Source organism: Bos grunniens, chromosome 20, assembly GCF_055505025.1.
Source record: "Bos grunniens cultivar Pamir isolate PY7600 chromosome 20, Bosgru_T2T1.0, whole genome shotgun sequence".
Taxonomy (NCBI): domain Eukaryota; kingdom Metazoa; phylum Chordata; class Mammalia; order Artiodactyla; family Bovidae; genus Bos; species Bos grunniens.
The window spans coordinates 65,038,084-65,058,935 of NC_141184.1; the positions used below are offsets into that span (position 1 = coordinate 65,038,084).

General features: G+C 42.6%; 1 protein-coding gene and 1 long non-coding RNA gene across 10 annotated transcripts in view; one reads left to right on the plus strand and one right to left on the minus strand.

The window, feature by feature from the left end:
* The first annotated feature begins 228 nt into the window (after positions 1–228).
* On the plus strand, positions 229–16,097 carry LOC147350546 (uncharacterized). Of its 3 annotated transcripts, XR_015148568.1 has the most exons (5): positions 229–659; positions 4,128–4,348; positions 9,107–9,197; positions 15,023–15,205; positions 15,654–16,097. It is a non-coding gene; the product is annotated as an uncharacterized LOC147350546 (long non-coding RNA). The 3 variants fall into 3 exon arrangements; XR_015148569.1 differs by lacking the exon at positions 9,107–9,197 and having other exon boundaries at positions 235–659; XR_015148570.1 differs by lacking the exons at positions 4,128–4,348; positions 9,107–9,197 and having other exon boundaries at positions 275–659.
* Positions 16,064–20,852, minus strand: part of LOC147350547 (beta-hexosaminidase subunit beta-like) — a 35,998-nt gene continuing 31,209 nt past the window's right edge. For 6 of the 7 annotated variants that reach the window (XM_086361073.1, XM_086361079.1, XM_086361078.1 and 3 more), the window contains 6 exons: positions 20,484–20,567; positions 19,193–19,265; positions 18,212–18,386; positions 16,947–17,037; positions 16,685–16,789; positions 16,064–16,240 (listed from right to left, as the gene is read on the minus strand). In XM_086361073.1, coding sequence (XP_086217199.1) covers positions 16,180–16,240; positions 16,685–16,789; positions 16,947–17,037; positions 18,212–18,386; positions 19,193–19,265; positions 20,484–20,567 — 589 coding nt within the window. In that variant the 3' untranslated portion in view covers positions 16,064–16,179. The remainder of the gene's footprint in view (positions 16,241–16,684; positions 16,790–16,946; positions 17,038–18,211; positions 18,387–19,192; positions 19,266–20,483; positions 20,568–20,852) is intronic. The other variant, XM_086361075.1, reaches the window with a different exon arrangement.

A 20,852-nucleotide genomic window follows, 5' to 3' on the forward strand; every position in this document is an offset into this window, starting at 1 on the left:
TGATATTTCCACGTGTGCCCAGCCCTAAGCAATAACTGGCAATTGATCTCAGCCAAACATAGTAACCCTCATCCTCTTCCAAGTGCTGGTTGCCCAGCCTACCTCTTTAGCAAGGGTAGTGGTGTGACTCAGCTGGTGCCAATGAAGTATAAAAGGTAGCCTGCTGGGAGGTTTCTGGAAAATGTTTTGCTTTTTGGTTAAATCAATATGTCTGAGGCCACCTTCTTTTCTCTTCCTCCTCCCTCCCCATCCGCACATGATGCCTGAAGTCGCAGCAGCCACAAGGGATGAGGCAGGAGAGTCATAGAAACACCAGCCCCAAGGGCCTTAAGCTGCAGAATTGAGCCGGCAGCTGCCCACCTGTGGACTTCTTGGTTGATAAGAAAAACTAGAACATGTTTGCTCAAGCTACCCTTAGTTTTGTCTCCTCCTCCCAGCAGCCTCAGAATACTCAAGTCTTATTCCAAGAAAATGTCTTTCAATCCTCAAAGCCTTTATAACTGGTAAAACCACCGTTTAGATGATCACAGGAGAAATTCTGGCCAAAAAAAAAATTGTCTTGGAGCTCATGGAATCCATCAAAGAGGCCTCTGATCATCAGGGCGTCACACACTCCACTTTGAGAGCTGAACAAGGCCAGAGATGCAGCTACAGCAAGGGTAAGAAAGACAAGGCATTGCCTGGAACAAAGGGTCAGCTTGGGAAGGCAAGAACACGGGCACCTGAAAAGGCACCCCCAGCCTCCCTGCAGCAGAGGGGAAAGGACGGTTAAGAAATGCCTTTCGGCATGGCCTCCACCCTTCAGGTCAGACCGCAGTGGACTGAGCCGCAGGGAGGCAGGAAGCTCTGTCTGTTGGTATCACTGGGGTGTCACAGAGCAATCAACCCCTCTCTGCCTCCCAGCATGACAAACTCAGAGCTGGAGCAGAGGCCAATTGCACTTGCACCGAGGCTCATTAGATCCCCAGGGCGTTCTGAAAGCGGAACGTAAATTGAAGTTTACAGTCCTTGACCCCCAGGAGTTATCCTCTGAATGAGAATAAGGGGAAATCAACAGGGAGGCAGAGAGGTGAGAAAGAAAAGCCAGAAACGGAAGAACCCGCTGGGGGCTCACATCTTCCCTAGTTTAAGCAGGCTTTTCTGTTTTAGTTCTGATTGTATTTGGAAACTGACATATTTTTAAAACTAAGTTCTACTTAAGGAAATTCAATACATAATGTTGAAAGACGATCGCTCACATTATGGATGGAAAGGTCATTTGACATACTGCAGAGTTTCTTCATGAAATGTGTTTTCATGGTACCTTTGCTCCAAGATCTGAATTCAGCAGAATTCCTCAGCCTCGTGTCCACGTACAATAAGACCTTACCTAACATATTTTTCCTTTCATAATTATGTTTTCATTCAGGAGAAATATTCATCTAAAAAGTGGGTTTACTTTTAGCCAAGTATAAATTTTGGAAAATATAGAAAAGTAGAAAGGGGGAACATTCACCATACTCCAAAGAAAACCTCTATAATTTTAAGCGTTTTTGAAATAATTTTTTGTTAGTTTCAGGTGTATAACATAATGATTCAATACTTGTATGTATTGCGAAACGGTCACACACTAAGCCTAGTTAACCTCCATCACCATAAATTGTTATGATTTTTTCCCTTGTGATGAAAACTTGTAAGATCTGCTCTCTTAGCAACTTTTAAACATACAGTTCAGCATTATTAACCATTGTCATCATGCTGCACATTATGTCCCCATAAATTTTTCTTTTAGTCTTTGTGCCGTTCATGGTATTTCTCCACAGGCATATAAATATTGATGAGACAATTTTATTTTCTGCTTTTTTTCACCTAACATTATAGCATGAATATTTTCTTATTGTTACTCTTACTAAATATTATTTTTTATGATTGCATGCTATAATTTACTTATATATTTCTGATAGTGAAATACTCTAACATAAATATACTTGTTTTGGATTACCCCGTGTCATTTAAGCAAAAATCTAAATGAATTATGTCATTATAAAATCTACCACATTATCATTGTCCCTACTATTGAGATTTTCCTGGTATCTTTCACTCTCTGACAACATCTTTATGTACCATTTTTTTCTACATCTTAGGTGAATTTCTTTTAGGCTAAATTAGTAGAGATGGGACTTACTGGTCCCAAAGGAAAGAAGTCTCCAGGTGCGTGATTGTAAAAATTGCTTCTCAAAAGGATTATAGCCAGGTATACTCCTAAAGTGTCCATTTAACCACACTTTCACAGCACTTAGTGGGTATTTAAAAAAAATATTTCTTTATCAGTAAAAAAATCTTATTTCATTATTATATTAATCTATCTTGTCTTTGATTATCATCGAAGTTGGTACATATTTCCAGAAATTTATTAACTAGCTATATTTTCTCTTTTGTGAAGGATTTGGTCCTAGGTCAGAAACAAACTTCATTTTATTTCCAAGCGGAAAAAAAAGCCAGCAGAAGTTAAACCATTTCCCCAAGGCTACACAATTAAATGTTTCAGGAATCCAAATCGGGTATTTTAAGGCCTACTTAAGAAATTGCCCCTCCCACTACTGCCTTTTTTTTTTTCCCGATTCCTCAACCCTATTTGCAAATATTAACAAAATAAGTACATTTCAAAGCACACACTTGAAGCTCATAGCTTCTCTTCAGGTTTGAGGCGTGAAAGTCGCTCAGTCATGTCCGACTCTTTGCGACCCCAAGGACTGTCACACTTAGCTGCAGCAAGTAGGGTCCCTGAACTGTCTAGCCCAACAGGCTCCTGTCTCCATGGGGTTCTCCAGGCCAGAATACTGGGGTGGGTAGCCTTTCCCTTCTCCAGGGATCCTCCCAGCCCAGGGATTGAGCCCAGGTCTCCCATATTGCAGGCGGATTCTTTACCAGCTGAGCCACACTCTTCAGGTCTACCACTGAGTAAACTGAAGCCCTGGGCGGCACTGGAGACGGCTCGATCCCTGGGTGGGGAAGACCCCCTGGAGGAGGGCGTGGCAACCCACTCAGTATTCTTGCCTGGGAAATCCCATGGACAGAGGAGCCTGCCGGGCAGCCTAGAGGAACAATGGCAACTTAAACAGGTGTGTGTGTGTGTGTGTGTGTGTGTGTGTGTGTGTGTGTTGCTCAACTGTATCTAATTCTTCAGCTCGCCAGGTTCCTCTGTCCCTGGAATTCTCCAGGCAAGAATACTGGAGTGGGTTGCCATGCCCTCCTCCAAGGGATCTTCCCAACCCAGGGATCAAACCCAGGTCTTCCGCATTGCAGGCAAATTCATTACTGTCTGAGCCACCAGGGAAGCCCTTCTAGCCATTCTACTTTTAGGAAATAATCAGAGATCTATGAAAAGATTTTTATAGAAAGATATTTCTCCTAGACTGTTCTTTTTCATTGAAGTATTGTTGGTTTACAGTGTTGTGGCAATCTCTGCTGTAGGGCAAAGTGACTCAGCTTTACACATATATATTCTTTTTTTATATTATTCTCCATTATAGTGTCTCTAAGGAGATTGGCTATAGTTCCTGTGCACTACGATCTTGTTTATCCATTCTAAAAATAATGGTTGGTTGCGTCTACCAACCCCAAACTCCCAGCCATCCCTCTCCCTACCTCCTTGCCCTCGGCAACTTCAATATCACAGACTGTTTACAGCTGTGAACGTTCCTAAAAACTCCAAATGTCCCCCAGTAAACTAGTTCAATAAAAATAGCCTTTCCATCAAGTTTCCTATTTTAAAAGAACAAACCATGTGTGGTATTTGAAGTGACAAAAAAGTATATGGAATATCATTCTAATCTTATCAAATGAAAAATGCTACGTATATACACTGTAGTAATAACTGGATATGGCTACAGATGATTTTTCAGTTTTCTTCTATACTTTTTTAAACATTTACTTTTTAAATTGAGGTATAATTGGTTTACAATGTTGTGTTTCAGGGGTACAGCACAATGTCTTCTTGTATTTTTCTGTGTTTTCCAAACTTTTTAAAATAAATGGGTGTGTGTGTGTGTGTCTTTGGTGGTGTGGTGTTCAAGGAGATTTTTAGAATAGTAACCCAGTGGACAGTGTTCTAAATATCTTTGTTTCCGTTCCCCATACACACACAGATGTTAAAAGCATCTTGTTGGAACCCCACAAAGGTCTATAAAATGGAGACTACACAGGTGGGTTAGCAGCTAAGCTTTCTTAATGAGAAGTTGGAAAGAAGTGAACAGCAAGTTTGATGAAACCATTTTTTCATAAAGCTGTACATATTCCAGAAGACAGATAAGAATATAAACGACAGCAAGATCAAAGATTTGATGGAACATATCCACTAGGAGTGAAGGTAAATTTATGGACTGAATTCTTTCTCTTAAGCTGGTGCCTTGTGAGTGTCCAGTTTATTGACGGTTTAAATTATGTCTGCAATTTTCTGAGCGGTTCACTTACTTTTCAAGTTTGTAAACCAACACATCAACAATCCCTAATCAATGGGAGAGCAATTCTCCAGGGAGCTATGAAAATATATGTTGCATTTCAATGCAATAAAAACACGACGAAACATGCCTCTGTTCTTCGTAACACAAAAGTACCACATCTGGTCATTAAAAAAAAAAAAACAACATTATAAGAGTTGTAAGGATGCCAGATACTTATTACAGAGAACTGTTTTATCCATTTAGCCCAATTTTCCAGATGTTTTATTACTTGGAGACAGGACAATTGTTCAAACTGGTGATTGAAGCCCATTTATTTCAAGGGGCTCATGTGCAAGCCATAGGAAGCATTTGAGGGACAAGTAATTTATGACAGGCCACAAGGCAAGGCTTGAGGAGGGCTGCCATCTCACTGGGTCACGAATAATCCCAACAAAGGACAAACTACCCTATTTTGTTAACACCAGCTTCATTTGCAAAAATTGCCTCTGAGGCAAGCACTTAGTTGTCATTTCACATGCAAATATGATGCACTTAATTGGAGCAATTTCCATAATAGTGGGTTAAGTTGGCTGTGACTGGTTGGCTGTGATTGGAGGCCTGGTTCTCATTGTCTACCAGCAACAAAATGCTCACTTGGACCAGTTGGAAGTCTTGTCCTCATAAAGACCACAGGATCGTTACGCAGGAGCAGGTGTTGCTCCTCCCGCCCTTTCCCCAACCAGGTGTCCCTGCCACGGGCCAACCCCCTCACCCCCCACCCCTGCTCCCCCAACTCCACACTCAGAGCCTCACTTCCCTGCACATAACCAGGGAACCTGCAGAGCAGTAGCCTCAGGACATTAGTGAAGCAGTCCTGGCAGCCACAGTCTTTGCAGCTAATTAGAAGGCACCTCACTGTGGTAAATTCTCTCCACCTGTAGATCAAAGTCGGGATTTGGAGGGCAGAAGGGATGGGTGGCATCTTTCAGCTTCGCAACTCTGAAGTCAGCATGTCTGTCTTTGCTTCATACACAGAAGTGGGAGATCCCAGGGCCTTGTGGAGGTGTATTTTCAGGTTAAAAGGGTAGTGCTGCAAACTGTCCTAAGCCAGTGGATTCACCAGCAAGTCAGCCTTGGGCAATTTACTTGTTGTTGTTTTTGTTATTCTTGTAAAAGCTGGTTACCTCTGGCATTAGAGAGAGTGGAGACTGTACATCCTCTCCTTGACAAATTTGCTACCAGCTTGTTTATTGTGATGAAATGAAATCTGAGACCAATTTCTGCTAAGTGTGTCAGTGTTTATTAACAAGCAGGTATAAAAATGATCATACAGTGGTGACTTGTGAGTGGGGGAAAAGTCCCTCGCAATCTTTAGGCATTCCAACTAGCTCTTTGCTTGAGAGGTTCATTCTAAGGAGGAACAGTAATTTTTAAAGCAGAATTAGCCAACTTACTGGTTGGGTCAGGAAACAGGCCAGAGGGATGAGAAGGAGCACAGGGTCAAGCGAATGTCTGAAGGGCAAGTGCTGCTCCAAAGGCATGGGCTGGGCAGACCAGATCCTCATATTTGCTTGTAGGGCCCTTTATAGTCTTTCTCCTGCTGCTATTTAGTCACTAAGTCGTATATGACTCTTTGTGACCCCATGGACTGTAGCCCACCAGGCTCCCTCTGTTCATGGGGTTTTCTTGGCAAGAGTATGGGAGTGGGTTGCCATTTCCTTCTCCAGGCGATCTTCCCGACCCAGGGATCAAACCCACATCTCTTGCATCGGCAGGTAGATTCTTTACCACTGAGCCACCTAGGAAGCCACTTTCTAATTAGTCACAGATTTCAATTCTGCTTTTCAACGGGAATCATTCTACTCATTACTTCTACTAGTTAACCAACCCGCTCTTTCAAAAACAATAATTCTAATCCGCAATTCTGGAGTGTATCTTCTTGATTAGGATGCTTCAGAGGCTTACTAATCATCCCTGAAGTGTGGATTCTTGATTAGGGGTTCCTCAAAGGCTAACCAGCCCCATGCGCATCACACTGTTTACAGCGGGTAACATTAAATCATCTCAGGTTGGACAGAGGTTCATGACATTGTACCAGAGGCAGTGATCAAGACCATCCCCAAGAAAAAGAAATGCAAAAAGGCAAAACAGTTATCTGAGGAGGCCTTACAAATAGCTGTGAAAAGAAGAGAAGTGAAAAGCAAAGGAGAAAATTAAAGATATAAACATCTGAATGCAGAGTTCCAAAGAATAGCAAGGAGAGATAAGAAAGCCTTCCTCAGTGATCAATGCAAAGAAATAGAGGAAAACAATAGAATGGGAAAGACTAGAGATCTCTCCAAGAAAATTAGAGATACCAAGGGAAATTTTCATGCAAAGATGGGCACAATAAAGAACAGAAATGGTGTAGACCTAACAGAAGCAGAAGATATTAAGAAGAGGTGGCAAGAATACACAGAAAAACTGTACAAAAAAGAGCTTCATGACCCAGATAATCAAGATGGTGTGATCACTCACCTAGAGCTAGACACCCTGGAATGTGAAGTCAAGTGGGCCTTAGAAAGCATCAGTACGAACAAAGCTAGTGGAGGTGATGGAATTCCAGTTGAGCTATTTCAAATCCTAAAAGATGATGCTGTGAGAGTGCTGCACTCAATATGCCAACAAATTTGGAAAACTCAGCAGTGGCCACAGAACTGGAAAAGGTCAGTTTTCATTCCAATCCCAAAGAAGGGCAATGTCAAAGAATGCTCAAACTAACGCACAGTTGCACTCATCTCACAGGGTAGAGAAGTAATGCTCAAAATTCTCCAAGCCAGGCTTCAACAGTGCATAAACTGTGAACTTCCAGATATTCAAGCTGGATTTGGAAAAGGCAGAGGAACCAGAGATCAAATTTCCAACATCCATTGGATCATTGAAAAAGCAATAGAGTTCCAGACAAACATCTACTTCTGCTTTACTGACTATGCCAAAGCCCTTGACTGTGTGGATCACAACAAACTGGAAAATTCTTCAACAGATGGGAATACCAGACCACCTTACCTCCTTTCTGAAAAATCTGTATGCAGGTCAAGAAGCAACAGTTAGAATTGAACATGGAACAACAGACTGGTTCCAAATCAGGAAAGGAGTACATCAAGGCTATATGTTGTCACTCTGCTTATTTAACTTCTATGCAGAGTACATCATGCAAAATGCCAAGCTGGATGAAGCACAAGCCAGAATCAAGATTGCCAGGAGAAATACCAATAACCTCATATATGCAAATGATACCCCACTTATGGCAGAAAGCGAAGAACTAAAGAACCTCTTGATGAAAGTGAAAAAGGAGAGTGAAAAGGTTGGCTAAAACTCAACACTCAGAAAACTAAGATCATGGCATCTGGTCTCATCACTTCATGGCAAATAGATGGGGAAACAACATAAATAGTGATGGGCTTAATTTTGGGGGGCTCCAAAATCACTGCAGATGGTAACTGCAGCCATGAAATCAAAAGACACTTGCTCCTTAGAAGAAAAGCTATGACCAACCTAGACAGCATACTAAAAAGCAGAGACATTACTTTGCCAACAAAGGTCTGTCTAGTCAAGGCTATCGGAGAAGGCAATGGCACCCCACTCCAGTACTTTTGCCTGGAAAATCCCATGGATGGAGGAGCCTGGTAGGCTGCAGTCCATGGGATCGCTGGAGTCAGACACAACTGAGCGACTTCACTTTCCCTTTTCACTTTCATGCATTGGAGAAGGAAATGGCAACCCACTCCAGTGTTCTTGCCTGGAGCATCCCAGGGACGGGAAATCTGGTGGGCTGCCGTCTATGGGGTTGCACAGAGTCAGACACGACTGAAGCAACTTAGCAGCAGCAGCAGCAGTCAAGGCTATGGTTTTTCCAGTAGTCATGTATGGATGTGAGAGTTGGACTGTGAAGAAAGCTGAGCACCGAAGAATTGTTGCTTTTGAACTGTGGTGGTGGAGAAGACTCTTGAGAGTCCCTTGGACAGCAAGGAGATCCAACCAGTCCATCCTAAAGGAAATCAGCCGTGAATATTTATTGGAGGGACTGATGCTGAAGCTGAAACTCCAATACTTTGGCCACCTGATGAGAAGAACTGACTCATTTGAAAAGACCCTGATGCTTGGAAAGACTGAAGGTGGGAAGAGAAGGGAAAGACAGAAAATGAGATGGTATCACCAACTCAATGACAAAAGTTTAAGCAAGCTTTGTGAGTTGGTGATGGACAGGGAACTCTAGGGTGCTGCAGTCCAAGGGGTCGGAAAGAGTTGGACATGACTGAGTGACTGAACTGAACTGATGACATCCACAGTCTATAAGGAGTGGGTCTGTACGAGACCAAGGCTCTCAGAGAATAGACAACCTGTCCTGCTCCACAAAGGAATGGAGCCTGGCTCTGTGATATTTAGCCATGACATGCCTTGATTGTGATCCATGGAGGCTGGACCCAGCCCAGGCAGGGTTACCTGATGCAGACAGGAAACAGGTGAAGGGGTGTTCTTTAAAGGGGGGACCTCCTAAGAATTGTAGCAGTGTGCTTCAACAGCTAGCTTGTTTTTGTGCGTGTTTTTCTTTGCACATTTGTCCTTTGATCTTGAATTCTGCTTTTCGCTAATTACAGAAAAATTCCATTTTCTTATAATTTTTTCATCTTTCTTCTTGATTGGAGTTTGGGTGCCGGAATCCAGCTCCAGCAGCCAGAGAATCAGCCTGAAGAGATGAGCAGTGTCGGCGGAGAATGATGCAGCCTCTGACTCAAGGTGTGGGACTGCATGTTTATTTCAAGGGTCAGGTCTTCTTTTATACTTTGACAAAAGTATTAGATCAGAGGTTTTACATTTTCAGCTCCCCCTTACCCAGACTTTGTCTCCATAAATCACTGTTGCCCTTCAACCAGAGTTACATTGTAACTCATGCTTATGTCTGGGCTGCATACCACATCCCTCAGTTTATTTCTTATCTTTCTAAATCCTGCTTGCCCCTAGTATCCTAAGCTCACTATCTCCTAAAAAGGCTTCTAGCTATTCTTAATTATTCCTAAACCCTAAGCTCAGCAAACTTCCTTTGCCATAAACATTCCCCTCACAAACAGGTCTCAGATAACAATCCTTCCCAAGGCCTCAAGCTGTGGCCTATGTGCTCATCCTGGAACATTCTTTGTAAAGATCCTTGAACAAATGTCAGTGGTTACTTTATAGATTATTTTCTGGGTACAACTGCAGAAGGCTTTGTGCTTTCTCATGCTTCTCTCAAGAACAATAAGCACCTTAACATTCTTTCCAGCCAACTCAACCGAAGAAAGGAAAGAACAAGTCAGAATCACAAGACCTAACTCCTTCATCCCAGGACCGTGTCTGCGGGATGAGGAGAGGGGGTTGGGGCCGTGCCTCCATTTTGTCAGTAATGCCTAACACGGCTCCTAACATTTGGGGAGGGTAGGTGGGAAGCAGTTTTTCCAGATTCAGGCTTCAATAGTGGAAGCCAAATTCTTTACAAATTAAGATGATTTCAGAGGGGCAGCCTGGCCCATGGGAAGAAGAGAATGTGTAGTTAGTCCACGTAGAATCAGATCCTGGTTCTCAAACTTCCTAGCAGTGTTTTTCTGAGCCTCACTTTGCTCATCTGTAACATAAGACCATGTTATTGAACTCAGATTCCACTGCTTCAAAGTCAGTACTCAAGAGACAAGTGTTGGTTGGAAAGAAACGCTTTATTCAGTTGGCCAGCATCCTGGGAAGAAGGCAGACTCCTTTCCAAAAACCTACTTGACAATGAAAGTTTTTAAATGGAGAAAAGGAAGTTAAACATTCGAGGGGAAGGCGGGGGGAGGTCCAGAGTCTTCATTATCCTCCACTGTGTGCAGACTTTCTTCTGATTAGTTGTTGGTGAGGAAACAGGAGTCTTATGCTCAGACTGACATTACCATCTTCCATCTGGGTGGGGGCCTTAGTTCCTGCAGAAAAACTTAAAGACAGTGTGATGCACATTCCTTGAGGTGGCACGAGGGCCCTGACACATCACTGCGCTACTGTTTCTTGATTGCGCCTCCTTTGTATCCTCATTCCCTTTGTTGTTGTTAATTAGTTGCTAAGTTGTGTCTGACCCTTTTGCCACTCCATGAACTATAGCCCACCAGGCTCCTCTGTCCATGGGATTTCCCAGGCAAGAACACTGGAATGGGTTGCCATTTCCTTCTTCAGAGGATTTTCCAGACCCAGGGATAAAACCCAAGTCTTTTGAATTACAGGTGGATTCTTTACCACTGAGTCACCAGGACAGACCCCTTGATCCCCTTACTTCCTAGGTTAGTTACTGAATCTGCCCTTTAGCACCCGGGAAAGGTCTTTCAGCCTCCTTGATGTCTATTTCCCACAAACAAGAAATGGAGGGCAGGGAAAACATTTGTCCCCTGGAGGGTACCACAGGGTCCTGCTCATTTCAATCAATTTTCTATACCTTGCAAGACTGTCATAAGGTCCGTCTAATCAAAGCTATGGTTTTCCTGATAGTCATGTATGGATGTGAGAGTTGGACCATGAATTGATGCTTTCGAACTGTGAAGCTGGAGAAGACTCTTGAGAGTCTGTTTGACTGCAAGGATATCAAACGAGTCAATCCTACCAGAAATCAACCCTGAATATTCATTGGAAGGACTGATGTTGAAGCTGAAGCTCCAGTACTTTAACCACCTGAAGTGAAGAGTCAACTCACTGGAAAAAACCCTGATGCTGGGAAAGATTGAGGGTATGAGGAGAAGGGGGCGACAGAGGATGAGATGGTTGGATGGCATCACTGACTCAATGGACATGAGTTTGAGAAAACTCCAGGAGATAGTGAAAGACAGGGAAGCCTGGCGTGCTGCAGTCCATGGGGTCCCAAAGAGTTGGACACAACTTAGTGACTGAACAACACACTACAAGGCTATTATAAGGATTTGAGATACTATGTGTAAAGCAACTGGTTAAATAAAGGCTTTTAAAATGATAGCGGAACTTCCCTAATGGTCCAGTGATCTGCCTTCCAATGCAGAGAACTCGGGTTCAATTCCTGGTTGGCAAATGAAGATCCCAGATGCCATGGGGCAACAAAGATCGCACGTGATGCAACTAAGACCTGACAGCCAAAATAAAAAGTAAATAAGTAAATAAATATTAAAAAATGACACAGCCAAAAATAAAAATTAAGTAAATAAAAAAGGGAAAATGATAGCTTCTCTGAGCCCCCAGGAGGCTACTGCTGTGAGCAGAGAGCACATAGAAATACTGAAATGGAGCACAGCCCTTTGGGCCCTGGGACAGAGCCCCCACGTGCTCTGCTGAAGTGCCCCTCTGAAGTACCTAGATCAGAGTATATGATACCTGAGTGGTTTTACAGGTATGAACACCCCACCAAATGGGAGAAGCTAACTACTTAACGACCATGAGCACATAATACCCAGGCCTACTGGAGCCTGAGGACTGATAATGCTAACCCGTGACACTGCACTGTGAGCTCACCAAGCTCACAGCTTGTCAACCAAGTTGTGCACAAGCTGGTCATGTATCCTGCGACCTCCCTCACCCTGCCTTTAAAACTGCTTTGCTGAAACCCTTCAGGGCACTCAGGCTTCCTGAGTATTAGCTGTCTGAACTCCTTGTGTGGTGCCTGGCAATAAACACTGTATTTTCCCTCACCACAATCCCGTGTGTCACTAGGATGGTTTTACTGTGCCAGGGCAAGTGAACCCAAGTTTGGTTTGGTAACAATACTACAACATGTATGAATCTTAAAATAATTATGCTGAGTAAAAAAAGAACCTCAAAGAAGAAAACATACTGAATGATTTCTAAAAAATTTTTAGATAATGTAAACTAATCTTTGATGACAAAAGCAGATGAGCAATTTGTTTGGGTAAGTGGAAAGGAGGGAGTGGGGTGAGGTTAGAGAGGGCAGGGGTCAGGGAAGGGATTACATAAGGTCAGGAAGAAACATTCAGGGCTGATGGATATGATATGTTTCATTATCTTGATGGTGGTGATGGTTCCACTGTTACATACCTAAAACTTACCCAGTGGTTGTTCAGTTCTTTAGTCACATCTGACTCTTTGCGACTCCTCTTTTTGACTTTGAAAGAAGTTAAATATTGCTGAAATTCAGCCTCTGTTCACAGGTGCTGAATAGAAACGTGGAGACAAGAGTTTTTGGTGAAACAGGAAAGAGTAGCTTTAGTTGCTTTTCCAGGCAAAGAGGGCCATGGTGAGCCAGTGATCTCAAGACTGTGACCCACTATAGTGTTTCAGGAGCAGGCTGTTTCAACCAGTCTACGGTCTATGTTCCTGAGGTTGGCAGTTTTCATTGGGAGGGGGGTTTGCTTCTGGTAAAAACAATTTAGGAGTGTGTGTCAGGCCTTTATATCTTTAAGGGAACTGTGAGTTTGGTAATTCTGCTTTGTGACAGAATTATAGTCTAAATTGTTCCCAGTTGCCTAGCCCAACAACTATCCTTGTTTCTACATCTTCACATTTCCCAATCATTAACTCTTGAGTCAGCATTTCACTTCAAAAGACAAGCACACGGGGGCTTTTACAGTTTCCTTAATTGTTGACCTGTGATGTTTTGGAGGCTATGGGTACAGTGGCAGCATTCTAGACATGGAAAGATTAAAGAAGGCAGGAGGTGTTGAAATTAGGGTTGGAAAAGTAAAATAGAGTCCAACTGTAGGGAAACCTGTAAGAAACTACACTGAGGAATTTGAGATTTGAGAAGTGTGGTAAATGATTTAAACATTTTGAAGAGAGCAGCATAATCATTAGAATATAGGAGGGACTGGAGTATGAAGAGCCTCAGACAGGGAATAGACTAGATCTGGGCTAGAGTATCAGCAATAGGTATAGAAATCTTACAGCTTACGTTGGGGAAAAAGGAAATCAAAGATGCACGTCCGGGTAAACTGAGGACTAGTGACACCATCAACAGAAAGAGGGAAGAGCAGGCAAGTGTTTGGAAAAGAAAATAATGAGATCAGTTTGGGCCATATTAGGTTGCTTCAAGGTACTCAGACATCATCCCAGAGCAGGCCAGTGGATTATAAGGAGCACCCAAAGACTGTGACTCGAGTGCAGCTTTGAGGAAGCTTTGACGCTCTGTAACTAGGCAGTTGTTCCCATGGAAAAGCCTGTGAAAAGAGAACTAAGGACAGACCCACGAGCACAACACCTCTTGTTCAGTCACACAGAACTCTGACTTTTCCTTAGATACAGCATTATTCCTCTTAATTTTTAGTCTTTCCCCACTCCGTAATGTTATTCAAAAAGATATCATGTTGAATGGCACCAAGCTTTGGGTAAGAATTGCAGAAATACTTAGGATCTATTTAGTCATTTGTAGGGACTGTCATTATTTTTTAGTAATGTTTTCATTCAAGGATTATTACTTTTTCTCTAGCTGAGTCATTTCAGTTGATAGTGATTTTCAAGGCTTAATCAGCTGCAAAGAACTGAAATTATGCTTTTACTATATATATGTGTGCGATGGTTTTCTGAAATTTCTACGATAAAGAGAATATACTGAAGTTTTTACCAGTCTGCCCATTTTTCATGATCGTGAAGGTAGCAGGGAGAGGGGAAGGCGGAGGTGCTGAACTGTGGGGAACAGAAGCGTCCGAGGCGCAGAGCATTACTGGACAATAGACGCCATGGTAGCGTCCGGTCCTGAGTGAGTGGGGGCCGGTGAGCAGAGAGGATGATTGGCCAGAGCCAGATAAAGGAGAGGCCACATTCCAGAGCCCTTCTTTTTGGTCTGGTTTCCACTGCTAAATCCACGATTATTGCATCCCACCTGACAACCAAATGGCTTAGAATATATAGGAAATTGTTTTAACTCTGGTAGGCCGGAGGAGTAGGTTACCTTTTAACACAAACCCATCAGTAGCTACAGTGCTGCAAATGCCCTCTGAATCCATGTACCAGTTTGGCTGATGGAATGATGCTTACAGACAATCTGACTAGGACCCCAAGATGTCTTTGTTCTTCTGCTGCTCCCCCAGTTTTTGTCCACTTCCTATTTGCCTGATGCTGTTTTAGCTTTTTTCAGTTTCTGTATGCGCTTCTTCTTCTTGGCCTTTGAAATCTGAAATTCTGAACAGAATTCTGTTTGTTTTACACTGAGAATATGTTCTATTTATTGTGTTTTTAGCTCCTTTATTTCCCTCCTTGATTGCCCCGACTTGTAGCATGCACTGTAACTATAGGTTTCAAACATAAAAGAGGAGATACATGAAGGAAGTATGTCTTTGAGAGGGGAAAACCGTTTTCTTTCCCTGTGTCTCTGGGCACATGTTCACAGGTACTCTACATAATCAGACTTTACCAAGCACCCTCCTGCAACACATACATGAGGTCTCAGGCGCACTGTCGGCATGCACGGACGAGCGAACGTTGACCTTCTGGACTTCTTATAGAGTGTTAAGGCAGGCTTCTGTCTTTTTGCTGGAGGCTCTGTGCTTAAGAGTATGGACAGTATTTAAGGTTTTATGAATCTTCCCTTCGTAACAGAAGTCTGATCTGCAGTCTAAGGAAGAGGAGTTAACATCCCTTAATTTTTTTAGGCTCTGAAGAAAGCTGATAAGCAAATTTTGGAGCCCCTGATGAATCTTGAGGTGACAGTGAGCAGAGAGTACCTCAGCCCTGTCCTAGCAGACCTGGCACAGAGAAGAGGGAACATTCAGGAAATCCAGTCTCGCCAAGACAACAAAGTTGTTATTGGATATGTTCCCTTAGCAGAAATCATGGTAGGTACTCTGTGACTAAATCTACATATTTTACATAAATTGCTTGAGAAATCCCAGGGATTCTATCCGCACGGGTGTGGATGTGTGGGGGAGGGCTTTCCAGTCCTCCACAAAGTTTGAGCTGTGCTCTACCAAAATGTGTCATCAGCCTCAATGACCGTTTTCCCATGCTGAGCACTTATCTACTTCTGCTATTGCTGGCTCAGCCAGTTCTTCCTGTCATTCTTTTCCCCACCAGCCTCTCCTGCTCTAGGACAGGCGTCTAAGTGCCAGCAGAGTCTTTACCAAACGCTGGGACTGGGGAATGCTTCTGAAGCATACCCCCGCTCCTGGTTTTCTGTCCTCCACGGTACTTACCAAATTTTTCCTGATAATGGTCAAAAGATGTGCAGGGAGAGATTTGAGGCTTAACTTTGCAGAGCTAACTAACTTAAATTATTTTGATTAGGGTTATTCAACTGTGCTTCGAACATTAACATCAGTCTCAGCTACTTTTGCCTTAGCTAATTATCAAGCCATGAATCCTCAAGACCAAAGTACGCTGCTCAGCCAGAGACATGGCCTGTCCTAAGTCCTTGGAGGGAACAGGAGCACCTACCTACTTCGTTTTCAGTAAGAACAATTTAAAAGAGAACTTGAACAGGCGGTGGCACAGGTGGCCGCTCATCCTACTTTAGAGCATGAGAAACGTGCTCTGATGTTGACGGCTAATGTACCTGAGCTGTATTGTGTATCTAGTAAATTATTACTGTTGGTAGTTAAGATTCAGTCTTTTGGAATACACTGAGTGATAGATATCACAAGGTTTTTGGTTGGTTGATTTTACACTTGTCTCACAAGAAAGATGTCAGTCTTCTATGGAGGTTCAATAAAAAGATATTTTATTCAAAAACACGATTTTTAAAATCAGGTTGATTGTAGTATGGATGACTGTGGGCTCTTTTCCCATATCTTTCTTCTGTTTCAGCTGGTCTTTACATTCCGCCCTCATGCTCACAATATCCAGTAAAGAGAGGTTGTGCAGCTATTCCTCGTCTGTAGGACAAGTATAAACAAAAGATGTTTTAGATTGATATAATTCATGTCTGTCTTAAGAAACTTAGTAGCTCAAGTCAGAATCACTAAACCATACCACAGATTACTAAAAAGAGATTCATAGTTAATGGAGAAACAGTTGCCAATTTTTCCTGATGAGATCACTACCTGTTAGGTATATACATTTCTGTTTATAGCAAAAAAAAAAAAAAAAATCCCAATAAGCTAGCTAACACTGCTGCTGCTGCTGCTAAGTTGCTTCAGTCGTGTCTGACTCTGTGCGACCGCATAGACGGCAGCCCACTAGGCACCTCCGTCCCTGGGATTCTCCAGGCAAGAATACTGGAGGGGGTTGCCATTTCCTTCTCCAAGCTAACACTAAAGAAGGTAAAAAATCACCCTGTACTTCACAGTGTCCTAGCCTGACAAATAAATGTGTCTTACCTGACCATTCTGCAGCGGTGTCTTGTTAGCCTCCTGTAGGCATCCTCTAGGTCTGTGACTTCTTGGTGACTCCAGAGTCTCTCACCAACAGCACTCGCCCGAGGCCTAAAATTTAAACCACACATCCCCCAAGGCAGTTTACATTCATGTTTTCTTCAAGAAGCAAACCACACACTTGGGCAAGTTTGTAGTGCTTTCCCGCTTGGGTGGAGAAGAGAAACTGAGGCCCCTTAGTCCACATGTTCTCCCTGAGGTTCCATACCATAATCTTGGAGTAAGGTTAGTTGCATCCACATACTCTCCCCATATGCAGGCTTCTCCACCAATGACGAGCTGTTTCTGTTCCGGAGTACCTAGATTACAGTCAGTGGTGTGAGTGAGGTGGTTGCAACTTGAGGCTCACACACAGAGGCGGCGCTGGCTTCTGGTGTTAGCCTGGGGCAAGGTTTCTCCCTGGGAGTCAGGAGGACCTTGGGAGACGTTCACAGCTGTGGCACAAAAAATGGTGGCAAACTTTATTGCCGCAACTGACCCCGTGGTTCACAGAGTATTTGTTAGTGTGTGTCGACTAACGTAGCCGGCCAGTACTAAAGAGACCATTTTATTTTGGTTTTCTGCAAACTTATTTGGACACCAGCACTTCCCCTGGTTGCCTGTGAACAGTGTGCCAAGGAATGCAAGCTGGACTATGCTAGTGACCACCACTCCTGCCTTCAGTACCTATCTTTTGGTATCAAAGAGACTAGGTATCTACAGTAATTACAACTTCTTGATTCTCAGAAAATGATTTTGGAGAAACAGTTCCTGACGGACCTACAGTTTTGAAACTTTTTAAACACCAGAACACTTTTCCTCAAAGGAAATTGTATATTAAAGTCTAGTGTACAAAACTGTGTACACTGGACAAAGCAGAACTGTTATATGGGGTTTGAGAGCCTAGAGCCCCACCACTCAGACATGCCCACCCCCAAGGATGCCTCCTCCTTAGAACCCGGAAGCCACCGAACAGGACGCGATCCCTACTTAGGTGTCACATCGCAGAGGAAGCTCAGAGGAGAGACAAGGCTCCTGCAGTCAGGCCTCTTTGAATGCATAGTGACAAGTCTTATCAGTGTAAGGGAATCTTACTTTAGAAGTTCTTTCATTTAGGAAAGAATACAATTTCTTTCGAAGCTTACCAAATGGCTCAGAGGTTAAAGTGTCTGCCTGCAATGTAGGAGACCTGGGTTTGATCCCTGGGTTGGGAAGATCCCCTGGAGAAGGAAATGGCAACCCACTCCAGTATTCTTGCCTGGAGAATCCCATGGATGGAGGAGCCTGGTGGGCTACAGTCCATGGGGTCGCAAACAGTTTCTTTCACAAAGTTTAAAATGATACTGAGTTCAGTCTGTTGGATTATACACAAGGAAAATCAAGGATCAAACATAAAAGGAAGGATAGTAGGTGGTACCTAGGTAAAGATTCCCTGGAGGGAGGGGAGGGTTTGTAAAACCTAACACGTCAAGCAATGGTGGTTGCTTCACTTACCCGCAAAGTTAAGAGGCTTCACAGAGTAGTACTGTCTCCAGTCTTCTCCATAACTGATCAAATCTAAGTACCAAGGAGCAGAAAGGATCACAGGGAAGCCAGCTGCTGTAACTTGACTTAGTTTCATAGGAAAGTTCTGCTTTTTCCACACTTGAACTACTGTGCCTGGTGTAAGCTATTAAAGTTACAAATGAAATATGTATTAGGTCTCGCAGCTACAGGAGATGAAATTAAAAGTCTAAGGCATTGTAGCTAATAACTTTTCAAGATCCTTGAATAAAGCAATGTTTTCTTCTTTCCCCTTTCCTCTTTGAGGTAATATCTAATGCTATTTGTAATAACAGGGGCGTAGACATTTCATCAAACCTTTTAATTTTTTACTTTTTGTCTATATACAATACCATGTAGGTGTAATAAATTAAGGCTTTAGTCCCATTTCTACCACACTATTTTACTTATTTTGGAACTTACAGGATGCCACTAACACTTCTGGAAAGATAATACAAGTAGCTGGACTTTCAAATTTTCAGTTGCCCCAAAGGAAAATAAAGAATTCTGATTATGTCAGAGAGAAATGCCATTTAAAGTAAAAAGTATACTTGACAGTGATACTTAAAACAAAACGAAGGTTACCTTAACAGCAATAAAGACTCATTCTTATCTGTTTGTTTTGCCCTTCTGAAAAAAGGAACATTTTTCAAAGTACTTCAATTTGTTACTAAGAAGGAGATGGAGAGGGAGGAGGGAAGATGGGAGAGATGAGAAGGAGGCGGCACTGAAGAATGAAGTAAATGGAAGAAATAAATAAATACCATCATCACTGGTGCCGGTGTGTGGCTCTTGCCTAACAGCAGCTTAAATGGAAAGGTAAGCTAACTTCCCCCAACATTACAGGGAAAGCTTAGGGTTCCTTCCATCCAAGGTGTTAGAGTATTAAGTCTCATATTATCAGAACCACACGCAGTATTAGTAACCTCTCACCTCGCCTTCATCATCATAAACCTCTTGCCAGACTACGGATCTCTTCTTCATGGCTGAAATCATATCTAAAACCCTACCATTGAAAAAAATTACAAAGTTATTTCAGATCACAAACTTAGCAATGTGTGTGTAAAGAATGCACATTTATACCAAAGACTGAAACACTGAGAGATGCCTTTTAGTATGTGCGTGTGAATCCGCTTCAGTGTCCCACGGTCTGCGACCCCATGGACTATACAGTCCATGGAATTCTCCAGGCCAGAAATTTGAAGCGGGGAGCCTTTCCCTTCTCCAGGGGATATTCCCAACCAGGGATTGAACCCAGGTCTCCCGCATTGCAGGCGAATTCTATACCAGCTGAACCACAAAGGAAGCGCCTTTTTACATAGGTAAAGCAGTGCTTAAAAATATTTAAAAAGTATGTAACCATATGCATGCATGCTCAGTCGTGTCCAACTCTTTGTGACCCCATGGACTATAGCCCACCATGCTCTTCTGTCCATGGGATTTTCTAGGCAAGAATACTCGAGTAGGTTATCATTTCCTCTTCCAGGGGATCTTCCCAACCCAGGAATCGAACCCACATCTCATGCAGTGCAGGCAGATTCTTCACTGCTGAGCCATGGGGGAAGCCCATGAAACCACATGTGCCCCGTGAAGTCGCCAGTAATTACTGTCTGGCTCTTTACAAAATAAGTCTACTACTTTTTACCATAGGGCAGCACTGTCTAGTAGATCTTTATTTTCAGGGATGGAAATATTCTTTATATGCACTTTCCAATATGAGAGCACTAGTTTCATGTAGCTGTTGGCTCCTGAACATGTGAAATGTGGCTAATGTGACTGAGGAACTGAATTTTTAATTTTCTTCAAGTATAATTTAATACAAACAGCCACATGCGGCTGTGGCTGCCACACCAGACAGCACAGGTATAGAGTAAAAGCAATGCTGGAGTTGACAAAATGAATTCCAGGAGCTAGATGGTGAAGCCTTCGCAGGGTAGCCTGGGTTTTCAGCTGAGTTCACAGAGCAGATAACTGCTACCACCCTACGTCTCAACAGTCACTGCAAAAGGATTGGAGTTACCATGTTATTGATTTAAAGAGAATAATGGGTATTGCACCCTCCTTTATGATTTTTCATCTGTACTTTGTGTAACAAAGATTATAACATGTACACTTTGAAAAGGAACAGAGAGAAAGTGAGAAAATAAAGTAGTACTAAATAAGAGCTTAAACTTTTACAAAAGGCACTGATGAAATAAAAACAAGTAGGCTTTCAATAACTTACATCTGCATATAGAAAGATTGTAGTTTCTCAATTTTGCCAAAGTGTTTGTTCCTCATGAAACGCAGGACTGCTGGATTGGACTTCCTTAAATAAAAACAGCGATAAAAATTTCATTAAAAGTTCAATATGCCCAATCTTTTTAAAGCAACATATATCTCCAACATCATTTATACAGATGGAAATCTATTAAAGTTTGTAAAGAGTAAAATAAGCCTAATTATGCCTAAAATAAGTCTAAAATTTAATTATGAGTTATGTTAACTTTCCACTGCAATTAATTTTTTTAGAAGCTGATATCCTGTAAAAATGGCTTTCCCTAAGCTCCCACATCTTTCTTCCATCTAAGTCTATTTGCACAGAAGACTTTCA